Here is a 15,330-nt window from a genome sequence, read left to right as displayed (position 1 = left end):
TAGTAATAGTTTGATATTTGCAGGCTTCACCAATACACAAAGACCACATTTCATTTTTTATAACCATCTTTGTAAATGACCTCAACAGTCAACAACATTTTGTTTATATTTTCTTGTTCACAGAGAATAGAAGGAATAATCCTATATATGAATTTAAATCATAAAATGCTTCCCCCTTATCTTTTTTGCTTTCAGAGGCACAGCTCTGTCTAGCCCAAATCATCAAATACTTGGCTCAGGCTTTCACATCCACATAGAATCAAACTCTGACTTCATGGAATGCCACGAAAACTGGTTATATTCTATTAAAGGAACAAAAAATACCTCATGCAATTCTTTATAACATTTGGTATGGTAAGGGAGCTTTCTAGGGCTAAAATTTTTGAAGTTAATAATAGAAAAATCTGTCCAGGTTCACACACTCCCTTATCTTAAGCATTTTCTTATCCTGGAAGAGAAATGATACAGAATATGTAAATATGTTTCAAGTTCAGATAGCAGAAATCCAACCAGAATTATTTTTGTATTACATAATATAGCAATGATCTGTGATTTAAAAGGAAATAGTCTGAAAGAATGAAGGTAGCATGTTATTGTTGAAAGATGAAAATTTTTAATATTTCCTTTTCTTGGTATTGGTGATAGAGTCTTTTGGATGTTAGATAATTCTGCTGCTCTCTTTTGACTTTATAATTCTTGTGTAATTCTTATTGTGTGTCTATGTATGCACATAAGAATAGAGTTGTGTATGCTACATTTTATCTATGTTCATATTCATATTTGTATTTCATTCTCCTTTCACAAACGAGAAATACATTTATAGATACTTTATGAGAAATACTGACAGAATACACAGATGAAAAAGAACCCCCCCCCAATAAAAAACAGTAGAAGAGAAAGAAAGTGGCAGTCTGAGCCAGGGAAAGGATTTATGTATATTTACTTCTAGATATTAAAAAGGCAAGTTTATGTTTACAGGCATAGGTTTTCATACTCTCTTGATTACCAACTAAGTTTCATTTGTGTTTCATATCCTTTCCTATAGCTACTCACAAATCTATTTACTGCTGTGAGGTCATACCAAAGCATTTTATTGAAAACATAAATGTGTCATTGTGATGACTGCCAGATATTCCACCAGAGTGAGATTTCTTTGTTTTTCAGAATCTGCCCTTGAAGAAGATTCCATGCAAAGCCAGTGCACCTTCAGGCTCCTTTTTTGCCAGAGACAATACAGCAAATTTCTTATCCTGGTGCCGAGATTTAGGAGTAGATGAAACATGTCTATTTGAATCGGAAGGTTTGGGTATGTATATTTCCTTTAGAATTTTAGTTGATATGATATTAAAATTACTGTTTGTCAGTATAACTATCAAAATTAACTTCTTTGTGTGATTCATTTCACAGTTTGTTAACTTTAAAAAATGTAGTTTGTTGTAAACTTGTAGGGTTTTTGTTAACTTCAGTTTTTGAAGGTAGAAAAATTCACCCTCTTACTCTTGGTCACCTTGTTCATAAAATAACAGGAACATAAGTAGCAGAATTCTTTCCTGGCTAAAAATAAGCATATACATTGCAAAATGGGGGATTCTTGGAAAATGTAGGGTTAAAATTTACCACCAGGCTCTTACCTGGACTAGAAGAATAGCTACATGTGTTCCAGCCATCCATCATGAGCACTTTTGTCTTTTCACCTCTAAAAAATTATGAAAACACTATCGCTTATAAGCACTTTGTTGAAACATTTTTTAGTTAAGCTTATTTTTAGTTAGTGAAATTTGTTTTTTGCTAGTTAAAAATTAGGCAAACAAGAAAGAGATTAGGGCAAATTGAAAATGATGGAATAAAGACAGGTGGGGTCTCAAAGAGTCAGGCTCAGAGTTTTAGCACATACCTTAGTGCTTAGGCTTACCAAGATAATTCTGGGGTTTTTGTTTTGTTTTATGATTGAATTTTGGCAAATGCACTTCCAGACCACAGAGCCTGGTTTTGTATTTCCCTGGAAGAAAACATACATTGGACCATTTAGTGTTTTGACATTACTTGGTACCCTTAAATGGTCAAATCTTTTATATAAGATCTACCCCGGTGGTACTCTATAATGGAAAATATTGAAATTAAAGACCAGTTTTAGTAAGGTGGAACTAAGTGAAGAAAGGAGACGTTTAGGGGGTGGGGGAAATGCTTTGGTTCTTTTGCCTGAGGCTTTAAAACTCAATTTACAAAACCATGTAATACCAAATATTAACATCAAAGTAAACTAAGCATCCTTCAGAGAAAACACGTATACAAATTACCTTACTAACGTTGAGAATATTCTTTGCCTTGAAGCCTCACAAAACAAAATTCCTTCCCCTGCTGAACCTAGGAAACTGATGGTATGGCAGCTAAAGTCTTACTCATTTTTTGTGCTTAAGGAAATTTATATTTGTACTAAGAGGAGTTAATGTGATATGGAAAAGACTGTCATCAGATTTCTGAGAAGTCTCTCAGTGGAGAAGAGAATAACATGAACTTAGACTAGGAGAACATTTTATACCTGAAAGAAAAAATAAACCAGAATAATTGCACAGTAGTGTACTCTATAAAACAGTGTGCTAAGTGAACGCCCGTTGTATGAATGGATTTTGAATGTTCTTACCATTTCCTCACATCAAAGTAAAAAAAAAACTTGGTGGAAGATATATATGGATATAATTCTTTTTCAGGGCTTTGGTAATTTTACAAATAGATTTTAACTTTCAGGTTTATAGGTTTATGTGAGTGGAGGATTATAGGAAGGGAGTGAGGCAAAATTATTTGTGGAAAAAACCCATGAAAGAGTTATTAAATGTCTGTGGGTATACACACATACACAGACACACATATACACATACATTTTTAAAAAATCAATTTGTATTGTGTATTTAAAATACACTTAGTATTTTAAAAACGCTAAGTGTACTATTAGTCACAAGAAGTCCACTTTTCAGGTGTGGACAGATAACATCATGATTTAAAATCCTGGAGTCCTCCTACATTGCCATTTGGGGAAACTGATTTATTGTTTGTTACTTTGCTCATTGCGCAGGTTTCCATTCAAGAAAGAATTTTTCAGTGACTTCTGTAGGCCAAGTGGACTACTAGAAACTATGAATATAAATATGATCTTGTCTCAATTTTCTTACTATCCATAAGTTTTTCTTGTTACTTGAACTAGTAAAACATTCAGCTGGACTCCAAGAAGCTTGGATGACTTTTTAAAATCCCATTCAGATAATAAATAATACATTTTATGTTGAAACAATAAAGCATAATTCAGTTTATATGATAGTGGTACTTATACATAAATACACACTCTGTAGCATATAAAATCATGTGAAGAAGAGTTTTTAAATGGTCGAGTTCTTCACCCTATTTGACTTTATAAAAAAGAAAACCCATGGTAATTTACATGCAATAGCTGTTAAGTATTTTGTTAAAATATCTTTGATTCTGCTTATCTTCTATAGTATAGCTTTGCTTATACCTTGCAATTAAAGTGTATTTATATAGCCAAGAATGTTTAATAAGACCAACTTTTCAAGGCTATAAAATTTTTTAAAATAATTTTGAATCCTCTCTGTACCAAACTAGATGAGGTAATTCGGCTTTCTAGTTTGTTACTTAATGAAAAGATAAATTTGAAGTTTCTGCTGCTTAGAATAGGACATGAGGTGATGTATAATAGGTCCTGTGGAGATGGAAGAAAGGAGCCAGTATGATAGCATTGATTTTAGGATTATTCAGAGAAAGGAAACAGCTGTGTCCATCGATGTTCATGATAATCACGAGGAAGGACAATGAGAAATTCCATTTCCCCAAGTAGAACCCATTCTCCTTGGGTTTTTCTTATTGTTCACGGTGGGTGAGGACGTGACTGAGCCACAGCTGATGGCCGTGGACACCGCGCTTGCAGAACTGACTTTCTTGCAACATAACACTGTGTACTCTGCTTGATGTCTTTTCACACTTCACTTTTGAAAGAGAATTTAGGACAAGGGTTTCTTCTTTTTTCCCTATCTCAAGATTTCATTTCAGTAGCACACAAGATGAAGAGCAGCCTTTGTGTCCTAGCATTTTGAACAGCAAGTAAAATGAAAAGATGCCCTGATGAAGGGGAAAAAATCTGTTTGAATGAATGATAAAGTAGATCACTGTACTGAGTGTGTACCAAGAGGCTTCTGTCTTTAGCTGTTCAAAGGTCTTTGCCTGCATAAAGCATTCTTATCTTTGTGGCAACTGATACATTACCGTCTGTGGCAGTGCTTTTTTTTTTTGTACGATTATTTGTGAGAGGATCTTAATCCATGACTCACTCTGTTCTCTTTCCACGACAGCTAATAACAAGAAATCTCAGTGGGTGGGGAAAGATGCCAGGGATGAACTGTGGAGTATAGACAGCATCTGATTCCATATGCTTCTCTCATGCTTGTTGCTTTGATTCTTGGCAGGTAACTCTCTATGCCACATGATAAAATCACATACAGAGCATAACCTGCCATTTATCTTCTAAGACATTCTTGAGAGAGAATTTTTTCTCTGTCAAATGTCAGTTCTTAGATTGAGTTAACTAATATCCCAGAATAGTATTTCAGAGATGAGTCAATAGAAAAGTGGATACATGTCATAAAAAACTTTTTCATAAAAGACTTATAAAAGCCCAAAAGAGAGATAAAAATGTTTGATACCTTAGTGATAAGTCAAATGCAAATAAAAACTATGAAAAATTAATGATGATTAAGAATTGTGTATTTAATGTTGGAGTAAAGTCAACACTAAATATTCAATTCTTAATCCTTGCTAATTTTTCATAGATTGAATTTGCATTTGACTTATTACTAAGTTATCAAACATAGAGGAAAGTGCGATCTTCTATATATTGCTGAAGAATAATTGGAAATTTTTTGCCTTTTTTGTCATCTTGGGCAATTTGACATTATGTATTTAAGACTTCAGAAGTGCTCATGTTCTTTTTATCAAGTTGTTCTACTTCTAAAAGTTTATTTGAAGGAAGTAGAGATAGGTAATACAATGTCTATTGAAACATTTTTTTATGAGCTAAAAAAATGAATGAAGATAATTTGGTGGTAGCTTAAACAAACTGTAGTCATTCATAGATACCAAGAAAAATAATATTCATAATATTTTGAGACTAATAATATGGGAAAATTATGATATAATATAAACATGAGGTCTTAGCACTAACATCTGGTAAATAACAATAAAATGCTGTATTCAGAATTTGAAAGTAAGACAAAGAGTAATTGAATTGTAAGTAATATTTTCTTCTTCAATTCTCTGTTAACACATGTTAGGCAGTAAACAGGTATGGCATGTAATCTGAAACAGACAATTTTACTCATATTAAGATGATTGCAATCTTAATTGAAATCAAATTGCTTAGAGAATTATTTATTGACATCAGTGAATTTTCTACATCAGTGTATTATAAGGACTGTTTTACATTAGGACCAGAAATATATGACTTATTCTTAATTAAAAAAAATTGTTATGGGTTCTAAAATTGATGCTCTTGTATGATTTTTTTCTAAGATATTTAAAGTAGAAACTATTTCTTTAAATTAATGATATTCTTGCATGGAGGATTTGTTATTTGTAATTTACTTTAGCCCACTGACTAGAAATTGCTAAGTTAGCTTAATTTTTCCCCCAGAGCTGTTAATTTTTCTTTACTTATGTACATCCTGGTTGAGCTGGAAAGTTGAGAAAAATAAAAGGATGGGGGAGGGAATATTAGAAAAATATGCAAATTCTGCTTGCTGTAATTGTGTCAATATCACTATGTTATTGGATAATTATAGGATTTGGAGGCCAATGACTATGCTTCATCTATTTCTCTGAGAAAGAATCTACTCAGCAAGAAAAGGGTTTGCTATCTGCTGTGCTAGCATGCAAATGTGTGTGATTTGTTTTTTCATTTTTATCTTCTGTATTGGTGTTTGTTGTGTGGTGCTGTCTTTTTTTGATGCATGACTCTGAAGAATAGTTTTATACAATTCTTTGTTCTATTGAACATTGGTCAAGCACTGACCTACCTACAGTATTGGGTTAGATCCCACTACACAAAAGTAAAAAGGATTGTGCGTGAATTTTTAAACATTAACATTTTCCATTTTGTACCTACTGCATCAGAAAAAGAATTTATGCCTGCCTGCCAGTGTTTGATAAATCATCCCATCTGGTTGTTGTTGCTGTTGTCTGTATTGAGGACTGGAAGAATATTTCTATAGAAAGAAACCTACTTTTATTAATATTAATGTAGGCTAACGATTTCAGGATACCAGATCCACTCTAGGTTATTTATATTCACATTGTTTCTTCCCTGGAACAATTTATTTTAGACTTTGGGTTTTGTAACACCTATCCTTATAAAGTACTTTATCAGCATCTCAATTCTAAGTTTGAGCTCAGAAACTTTTTCCAAATTTAGCCATTTGCCCCTATGTCAGCACAAATGTAGTATGGTATCTGAATGAGAAAACTAAATATCTCCCAGGAGTAACAGGTATATCAAGGATTTGATGGAGTCAGGTTGAATCAGGAAAGTAGACAGCCTTCTAGCTTTTCCAGAATCAGATTTTCACTGTGCAATATTCAATAATAATAGCTATATGTTCAGTAATGTTAATCAAGCAGTGCATATGTGCTGCTCTCTCTAATCTCCCAGCAACCACTAATTTTATAAATAGAAATGCTAGGTTAGGACCAAGGGAATTAAATATCTTGCCCAGTATTACACTGCTTCTCAGTGACACAGGTAGGATTTAAATTCAGCTCCATTTTCCTCTGAAGATCACCTCCCTCCTGTATTACAGAAAGTTATGTTTTGTATGAGTTAATTTTAGAAGTTCATATGATGATTTCAAGTAAAAGGAAAAATAAAGTATAATTGAAAGCAAAATTAGAAGAGACTGTTACTTGCTGCTCTGAGTGATAGTGACTTAACCCATTAATTTCACATCAGGTCTGGGTGTTGAGACAGAAAAGGCATTCCTTGCTCTGGGACATTTTTTTGACTTGGTGGCAAAGACAGTTAACTACATTTTATTCTATACATCTTCCATTACTGATGAGATTATGAATGAATTCTCCTTTTTATATGAATTATATGGATGTTGTATCCTGTTTTCACTGTGAACAGTGATTCTGAGAAATCGGGATACATACACACTCAGCATTCATGAGTGTGTGGGGTTTATGCTTCGCTGCCTTTTCCTGGTTTTAGCCTCTCTCAGATCAGTTTTTAAAACACCTATGTTGCTAACTGCTTCCTATATTTAAATGCAAAGATCTCTGTGTGTGAGTTACAGGGAGTGACATGACTTAAGAGAGCCAGCCCTTCACTTTCTAGGCAGGCATCTTTTGTTTCTTATAGATCCTGACAGATGATAAATGCCATAATACCCATTAAGGGCTAATCCAGTGCACAGATTATTTTTTCCTCCATTCATCATTATCATCACTATCATCACTGTTATCCTAAACATTTCTAGAGCATGTTCCTTGTATCAAATCACATTTGAGTATTTTTAACCAGAATAGATATAGAGTTATAACTGACAGATATGGTAATAATCATAACATTGATTAGTGTAATGATTCTCAAACTTTAATGTGCATATTCATCACTTGGAGAGCCTGTTTAAATTTAAATTTTTCTCAATAAGTCAGGAATGGGACCCAGTAATTCGCATTTTTATCAAGCTCCCAGCTGATGCCAATGCTACTGGTCTGCAGATCATCACTTGAGTACAAAGGTGTAAAATTTGTTGAGTGCTTGCCATATACCAAATGCCCTTACCCATAAAGTTACCTCATTAAGAAAGAGTAAGTGGAAGGCAAATTTTAGAGATGAGACTATGTAGCCTGGATTAGAACCCAATTCTTCTGATGTCTAGTTTACTGTTGTCTTCTACTATGTCACTCTAAGTATGAGAACCTGTTCTCTAGAACGGTGGGAAGCTATTATTTTATGATATTTTCACAATTTAACATTCACTCAAAAATATAATCTTTTCAAATTTCTTCTTAAGCATAAATCTAAAATACAGATTTCCTTCAAAACCAGCATGAATATTATTGCTTATAATATATATTAAACCAAATAGATAATGATATTTTCATGTTTTCATTTTTTGTCCATCTATTAAAACTAAATATCTATATAGCTAAACTATACATTCATGGTTTAATGCATTTTATCCTTGCAGATTGTGTGACATTGAAACTCTATCCCTTGCTTTAGCCGGAGGTCTCATTTTCTATTCCTGGAGCTAACAGCATTCCATTTGACATTTGATGCCCATGAGATTTTTATAGAATCTAGGTTATAAGATTGAGTCTCTTGCCACGTATTTTTGAATAGGGATTTATGTTACTTTTCCCAGGGGGGTTCTGCCTTATACATTTTTTCAAAATGCTTTTGATTATTTTAAAAGAAGCCTCCAGTGATAAAACCTTTTGCATAAAAATCACCAGTGACTAAGACAGCTTTTATTTGTTTTAAAGAGAATTTGTTCAGAGGAGAGAAGGCAATAGCGATCCTCTCTTCTCCTCATGAATGCATGGGTGCGTGCTAAGTCACTTCAGTCATGTCCAGCTTTTTGTGACCTCATGGACTGTAGCCCGTGAGGCTCTATCCATGGGATTCTCCAGTCAAGAATACTGGAGTGTGTTCCCACTGGAGTGGGTTTCCAGAGGAATTTTCCCAACTCAGGGATTGAACTCATGTCTCCTGCGGCTCCTGCGTTGCAGGCAGATTCTTCACTGCTGAGTCATCAGGGAAGAACCCTTCTACTCAGAGTTCAGAGCAAAAGACCATGTTATTTATGTGGCAATAGAATGAAAAAAATGTTTCTTACCATAGCCTCACTATAACTAGAAATTTCCTTATATCTTTGAAAAGACAAATCAATGAAATATCAAAAATGAGTAGTATATGCGACAACATAAATTCTTTAGTTCAAATGCAATATACTAAAAGTTTTCTTTCTAATCATCCAGATAAAGACATGCATCCATATATATATAAAATATATACAATCAGCTTAGCTAACTTATTGAAAATGGGCTTATCTAAATTTTATTCCTAGAAATGGAGGAAAATTGATGGTAAGATGTTTAGTGTTTCATAAAATGACATGTTACTTAATATAATTGTTACTTAAGTTTTATACCTAGCAAAAATCCATAATAATAATAAGATATATGGTTTATGTCTGTCTATATATGCCAGCCAAGTTGACCTATTTAACCTTAGATTTGATTAAACTTAGAATTAGCTATTTATGATACAACATGACAAAATATTCAAAATATACTCATTATAATAACTTTTAAATTATACAGCTTAAATTATCAAAAGTAGGTTTTGTTTTGTTTTTTTTAATTCTGAGGTTTCTTCTACTGCTTAGTAAGGTGGCTTTCACATGACAGGTACACAGAAAAAAATGCTTATAGAAAAAATGTTATTAGTTATTAACATTAGTTATTAGTTAATAACTAATACCATTAGTTATTAGTTATTAACATTAATATTAACTAAGCCGAATAATGATACTCTTTAAGCTAATAATATACAACAAAAAGTAATAATAATGAAGAAAGAAAACTAACTTTGGGAAGTCTTTCCTATCTGCCAAGCACTGGCTAAGAATAACAATAAATAATATTTTGTTTAACTCACACAAAAATATTGCAAGATACACACCATTGTCTTTCCTCAGAAAACTGACATTTTATGATCTCCCCAAATTAGGAACTAGTAAATTTTAGAGCTCACACATCAGAACCAGATTTTTGTGGCTCAAATCCCATGGCCACTATACTCTTTCCATCTGTTAATTTTAGTTTAGAGTGCAAAAAGCAAACACAATCACTTCTTTGGTATAATGTAGAACAGGAGACCTGGGTTCGATCCCTGGGTTGGCAAGACCCCCTGGAGAAGGGAATGGCAACCCACTCCAGTGTTCTTGCCTGGAGAATCCCAGGGACGGGGGAGCCTGGTGGGCAACAGTCCATAGGGTTGCAAAGAATCTGACATTACTGAAGTGCCTTAGCACAGCACATTGCACAGATAATACTTAAAGACTCTTGAATTCAAGTTTATAGAATAAGGTAAGAGTTGGCTTTTACAATTGAATAAACATTAACATAATGTAAATTCTTGCATTTTCTAAAGACGCTAGGTAAGATTTTAGCCTTTATTCAGCTTAACTGTTACAACCACTATCGTAACCACATGATATGGTCATGATCCATGGTGGTTATCATCCTTGATATTTTGGGACTTAGTGTTTACTGAGTAACTACTCTGTTCTTATTATTGTGCTAGGTTATCCCCTCTGCAAATTTAACTCATTCATTCCTTACTATTTATCAAACATGATATTAATATTTTTGGCCATTATGAACCAGGCATGATAAGACAATATTATGGGTATGTTTTGAAGTAACTGTTTTATTAAAGATAACATTTCCAAGAAAAGTGGGAAGTAAAACATAATCTTTCTATTATCATTTTCCTAAGAAATGGTGCTGAGTGAGCATTTGTTCTAAGTTTTATAAGCTGGCTATATTAAGGATATAAAAAGGAGAATCATGCAGTTACTTTTCAGTTTTCCAAATTGATTTTCTAATGAGTCCATGGTAGAACTGATATTTGAGTGTTGACATGCAAAAGCTGTTTTAAATCAATAGCTGGATATGCAATAGCAATGCATCCTACATACCACACTGTCATATTACCCACATGATTTTTTTTCTTCATAATTAATTTTATTTTCCATAGAATATGTCTGTTTATTTCCAATGCTTATAGAATCCTCCAAATAAGCACAGTAATTTGGTTAAAGAATTATGATAGTTGGGTCAGATGTTGCTTTATGTGATTGCTATTGACTGCTCATGGGCACAGTTTGGTCCATTCACTAAAAATTTTCATATTTTGTCACTGTTCCATCACAGAATGCACAAGATTATATCCAAGTCTGCTGAAGCTTTAACTACTTGCTTCACACAGTTCTCACTGAAGATGAGAGTGTTAGCAGGGCCTTAAACATCTTCCTCTCCTCAACTTTCATGTACCCCCTTTTCCTATTTGTTATTTTGTGTGATGGTCGTTTAGTTACTAAGTCGTGTGTGACTCTTGCGACCCCATGGACTGTAGCCTGCCAGGCTCCTCTGTCCATGGGATTCTCCAGGCAAGAATGCTGGAGTGGGTTGCCATTTCCTTCTCCAGGGAATCTTCCCAACCTAGGAATGAAACCCAAGTCTTCTGCATTGCAGGCAGATTCTTTACCAACTGAGCTACAAGGAAAGCCCATTGACAGGATAAAAAGTCCAAATCAGAAGAAATTGATGAACTAGATAGGAAGATTAAGTTTCATTTATTTGCTTTTGTTTTGTGATGTTTGTTATTGTTCTCTGTTTGAAATTGATTTCCATGTGGTATTATAGTCTATGTGTTTCATTGCACTGAAGTTGATTTAATATATCAAAAATTGTATCGTTCAGCCAGAGTCATCTAATGGTGCACTTGAAATTAGAGGTACAGAATATCTTTTTTAAAAGCCTCTTTAGTTAGAAGTAATATTAGACTTCCCCAACCTGGGTTTTATGACAATTCACTGTGTTAGCTGAAGCTCAAATTTATATTATCAAGAATGGAATTATTCTGTAATTCAGATTTCCCATAATCAGTTCTTTTTAATGAGTATTGCTGATGATATTAGAACTTATTTTAAACGCTTTAAAGATTACATTTTATAGCAAGATAATGATTTTTTTATTTGTTTAAAGCCAAGTAAAATCATACACTTTCACAACCTAGATAAATGTATTTTTCTTTTCACCACCTAGCCCCAACAAATTCCATTCTGGTGTCAGTGGCAAATATTGCCCTGCCATAGCCTGTGGAGAGAAGAAATTAAAGTTGGGGGGAATAGAAATAATGCTGGGAAATTAAATTATTATAAAATTCTGTATTTAAGAATTGAAGCAGGGCTGCCCTGGTAGCTCAGAGGTGAAGAATCCGCCTGCCAATGCAGGAGACATGGGTTTGATCTCTGATCTGGGACGATCCCACGTGCTGTGAAGCAACTAAGCCTGTGTGCCCAAACAATTGAGCCTGTGCTCTAGATCTCAGGAGCCGCAACTACTGGGTCTGAAGGCCACAACTACTGAAGTCTGTGCACTTGCGTAAAGCCCATGCTTTGCAACAAGAAGCCACTGCAGTGAGAAGCCCATGCACTGCAACCGAAGAGTAGCCGCCACTTGCCACAACTAGAGACAAAGCCTGCCCCGCAATGAAGATCCAGCACTGCCAAAAATAAATAAATAAATGAATTAATTAAAAGAAGAATCGAAGTAATATTGCTATTTATACTAAAGTTTATCAATAAGCTACTGTTTTCTTTTATCAGTATATTGGGACCCAATGGACTGTAGCCCACCAGGCTCTTCTGCCCGGGGAATTCTCCAGGCAAGACTACTGGAGTGGGTACCCATTCCCTTTTCCAGGGGATCTTCCCAATCCAGAGATTGAACCCGGTTCTTCTGCATTGCAGGCAGACTCTTTACCATCCAAGCCACCAGGCAAGGCTCCCCCCAACCCACAAAAATAGATGAAGTGATATTGCTATTTTTCTTAAAGTTTATCAATAAGCTCGTATTTTCTTTTATCAGGATATTGTGTCTATGTAAAGAGCATTCTTTTACAAGCATTCAGTACAACCTTTCCCCCTAATATCTGTTGTCTTTATTAGGTACTGTATATAATAACATTTAAAAAATTTTCTAGTCTTAGTTTAAAAAAAAAAAAAGTGTGAGCAGCACATACTCCCTGATAGCCTCAACAAATGCAAGTATGACTTGTCAACATTACTGAAGGTGTCCAAAGAAACTGGTAAAGCAGATTTATTAAGTAATCAGATTATATTAGAAAATAAATATTATTGCCAGGAACCATCTTCTGATTTGCTCATTTTATGGCCAAAACTGACTTATGGTATATATATTTGTACATATTTACAAAATTCAGTCAGTTAAAAGTGTTTCCTTCTAAAATATAATTAAATTCGGAGAAGACCTCAAGATTCAGAGAGCTCACCTTACATTATTGTTTGGAGGAAAACAAAGGGCTGTGATATGTAATTTTTAATCCTTATTCATTGCATTATTTCTGCTAAAATCACTGGTGAAGATAGAAGTAGGAGTTTTAAACAATCTTTGCTTCATAGTCTTATGTTTGCTGTTTTTAAGTATTCATCAACTGTTTATATCAGAATTATAACTACATATGTTTTCAATATTCACATACAAATATTGACTAATTGAAGAAAATATTTATAGAGTGAGATTCCTGAGGCTCATGATTTTTGGTAGGAAAGCTGGGCAAAGAGTTTGGAAACTGCTTTGGGACTTCAGTAGATCTAAGTGTACTGTGGGATAGGATGGTTTCTGTGAACGTCAGAATGAAGACTGGCTCACTTACTGGGGCCCTGAGGGATGAGGGGGTCAAGCATGTTCCCCATTGAGCTGCTGTCCAGTCCCTTCTATTGTAAAAGTGTCCACCTTCGTCTTGTTTTTCAGTCCTCCACAAGCAGCCCAGAGAAGTGTGTCTCTGTTTGCTAGAGCTTGGCCGGATTGCAGCCAGGTAGGTCATACTGCTACTGTTATGTAAGATGTGGACCATCTCAGAATCCAAGCAACTCAGAAGCTTGCTGGTTTTATTGCTGATATTTAACCTAGGTGTTGAGGAGCAACTTCTTCAAAGATGATCAGTATGAACATCTCGAGAACAACTATTCAAACTAAAAATGGACCTCCAATATTCTTCACATCGTGACCTTATTGTCCAGCTCACTATGTCTAAACATTTTCTAAGTATCTTTTAAATGAATATATTTTCCCTGCAACTCTTTCTTGGGAGATTGGAGAGGATATTGTACGTGAAGTCGTATGTGACAATTACACTTCCCTTTGTGGAAAGTTGATTCCCATTATTCTCTCTCTGTCTCCCAACTCCACCACTCTCTCCTGTTTGGCCTTTAATAATTGTCAGACTCCTCTTTTGTTTCTTTTTCCTCACTTTCCCCATTTAGCAGCTGATCCCTCAGTTCTTTTTAGTTTCTATTCCTGAGTGGATGAATAGGTTCACAATTACTCTCCATATTTTGATTGGAAAAAGGCATAGAATATAATCCTTCGTATGTAGAGACATCTTTGGAATATTTTTCTTCTAGAAAAGAAAAGCCAAAAGAACTTGTAGAAGTCATAACCATAGGTAAATAATCAGGGGAAGGGACTTTATTAGCCCAGCTGACTTGATTTGGTTTCCTTTCATCAAACAAGGCTTCTGACAGTTTTACAGAGCCCAAAGAGTTACAAAAGAAGGTATAAATACTTGAATAAATCTTGGTGCAAGGTAAAACTTCAGAATTAATGAGGTGATGATGCTTTCTCATTCAGTCCAAGGTATGCTTGTAGTGTTGAAATAAGATGAATTAATAAGATAAAGTAAGAGCTTGCTCTGGGTGTTAATTCTCAAAAGGAAAACTACAAGGAAGATCACGGAAAAATAAAATGCAAGGTGTGTACATCAGGAAATTACAGCAATGGGCAGAAAACTTGGTGCCAATGAAAGCTCCCCCCCTTTTTTTTGATCCAACAGATCAACTGTAAGCAGAAGTAATCCCACGTTCTTTAAAACATCATAGTCAACATAATCTTAACAAATTGTTCATCAGGTATGGATTTTACTTTGCCATAGTAATTGGATGAGAGAAAGATGTTTTTTATTTAAAAGCAATTCTAATTAAATAGGAATGAGGCTGCACTCAACAAGAAGTGAAAAATTCAATTTGAGATCCTTAGGGATGCCCCTGTCCCCTGCTACAGGTTCCCCAGCTTTGCCGTGGGACAGCCTCTGGAGCGGGTCCTCTAGCCCTCTGTCCGCTCATGCCTCTCCTGCTCAGGCTTAGTTCATAGTGTCTGAGTGCTTAGGACCCCACTCTCCTTCCGTCACTGTCTGGGGTCCTGAGAGGGAGCAAGACAAAGGTACCTGTTGCTTCTAAGACTCTGCTAAGCCACTCCTCCACCATGCTTAATCCTGCTGGCCTGCAGGACAAACAGCTTTGAGTCAGAGGGCTCAGCCTTGAGTCTTTGGGCTCAGCAGATATCCCTGAGAAAGGTGATCTTACAAAATAGAAGTAGAGTCACAGATGTAGGAAAACTTATGGTCACCAGCGAATAAGGTGGGAGGGATGAATTGGGAGATTGGGACTGACA

General features: G+C 34.9%; 1 protein-coding gene across 7 annotated transcripts in view; it reads left to right on the top strand.

Annotated features, from left to right (window-relative positions):
• Window positions 1-15,330, top strand: part of GAS2 (growth arrest specific 2) — a 168,314-nt gene that overhangs the window by 71,916 nt on the left and 81,068 nt on the right. For all 7 annotated transcript variants that reach the window (XM_070457278.1, XM_070457279.1, XM_070457276.1 and 4 more), the window contains 2 exons: window positions 1,165-1,306; window positions 13,633-13,696. In XM_070457278.1, coding sequence (XP_070313379.1) covers window positions 1,165-1,306; window positions 13,633-13,696 — 206 coding nt within the window. The remainder of the gene's footprint in view (window positions 1-1,164; window positions 1,307-13,632; window positions 13,697-15,330) is intronic.

This window comes from Odocoileus virginianus, chromosome 28, assembly GCF_023699985.2.
Source record: "Odocoileus virginianus isolate 20LAN1187 ecotype Illinois chromosome 28, Ovbor_1.2, whole genome shotgun sequence".
In the NCBI taxonomy this organism is placed as follows: Eukaryota; Metazoa; Chordata; class Mammalia; order Artiodactyla; family Cervidae; genus Odocoileus; species Odocoileus virginianus.
This window is presented reverse-complemented; position numbering and strand designations above follow the sequence as displayed.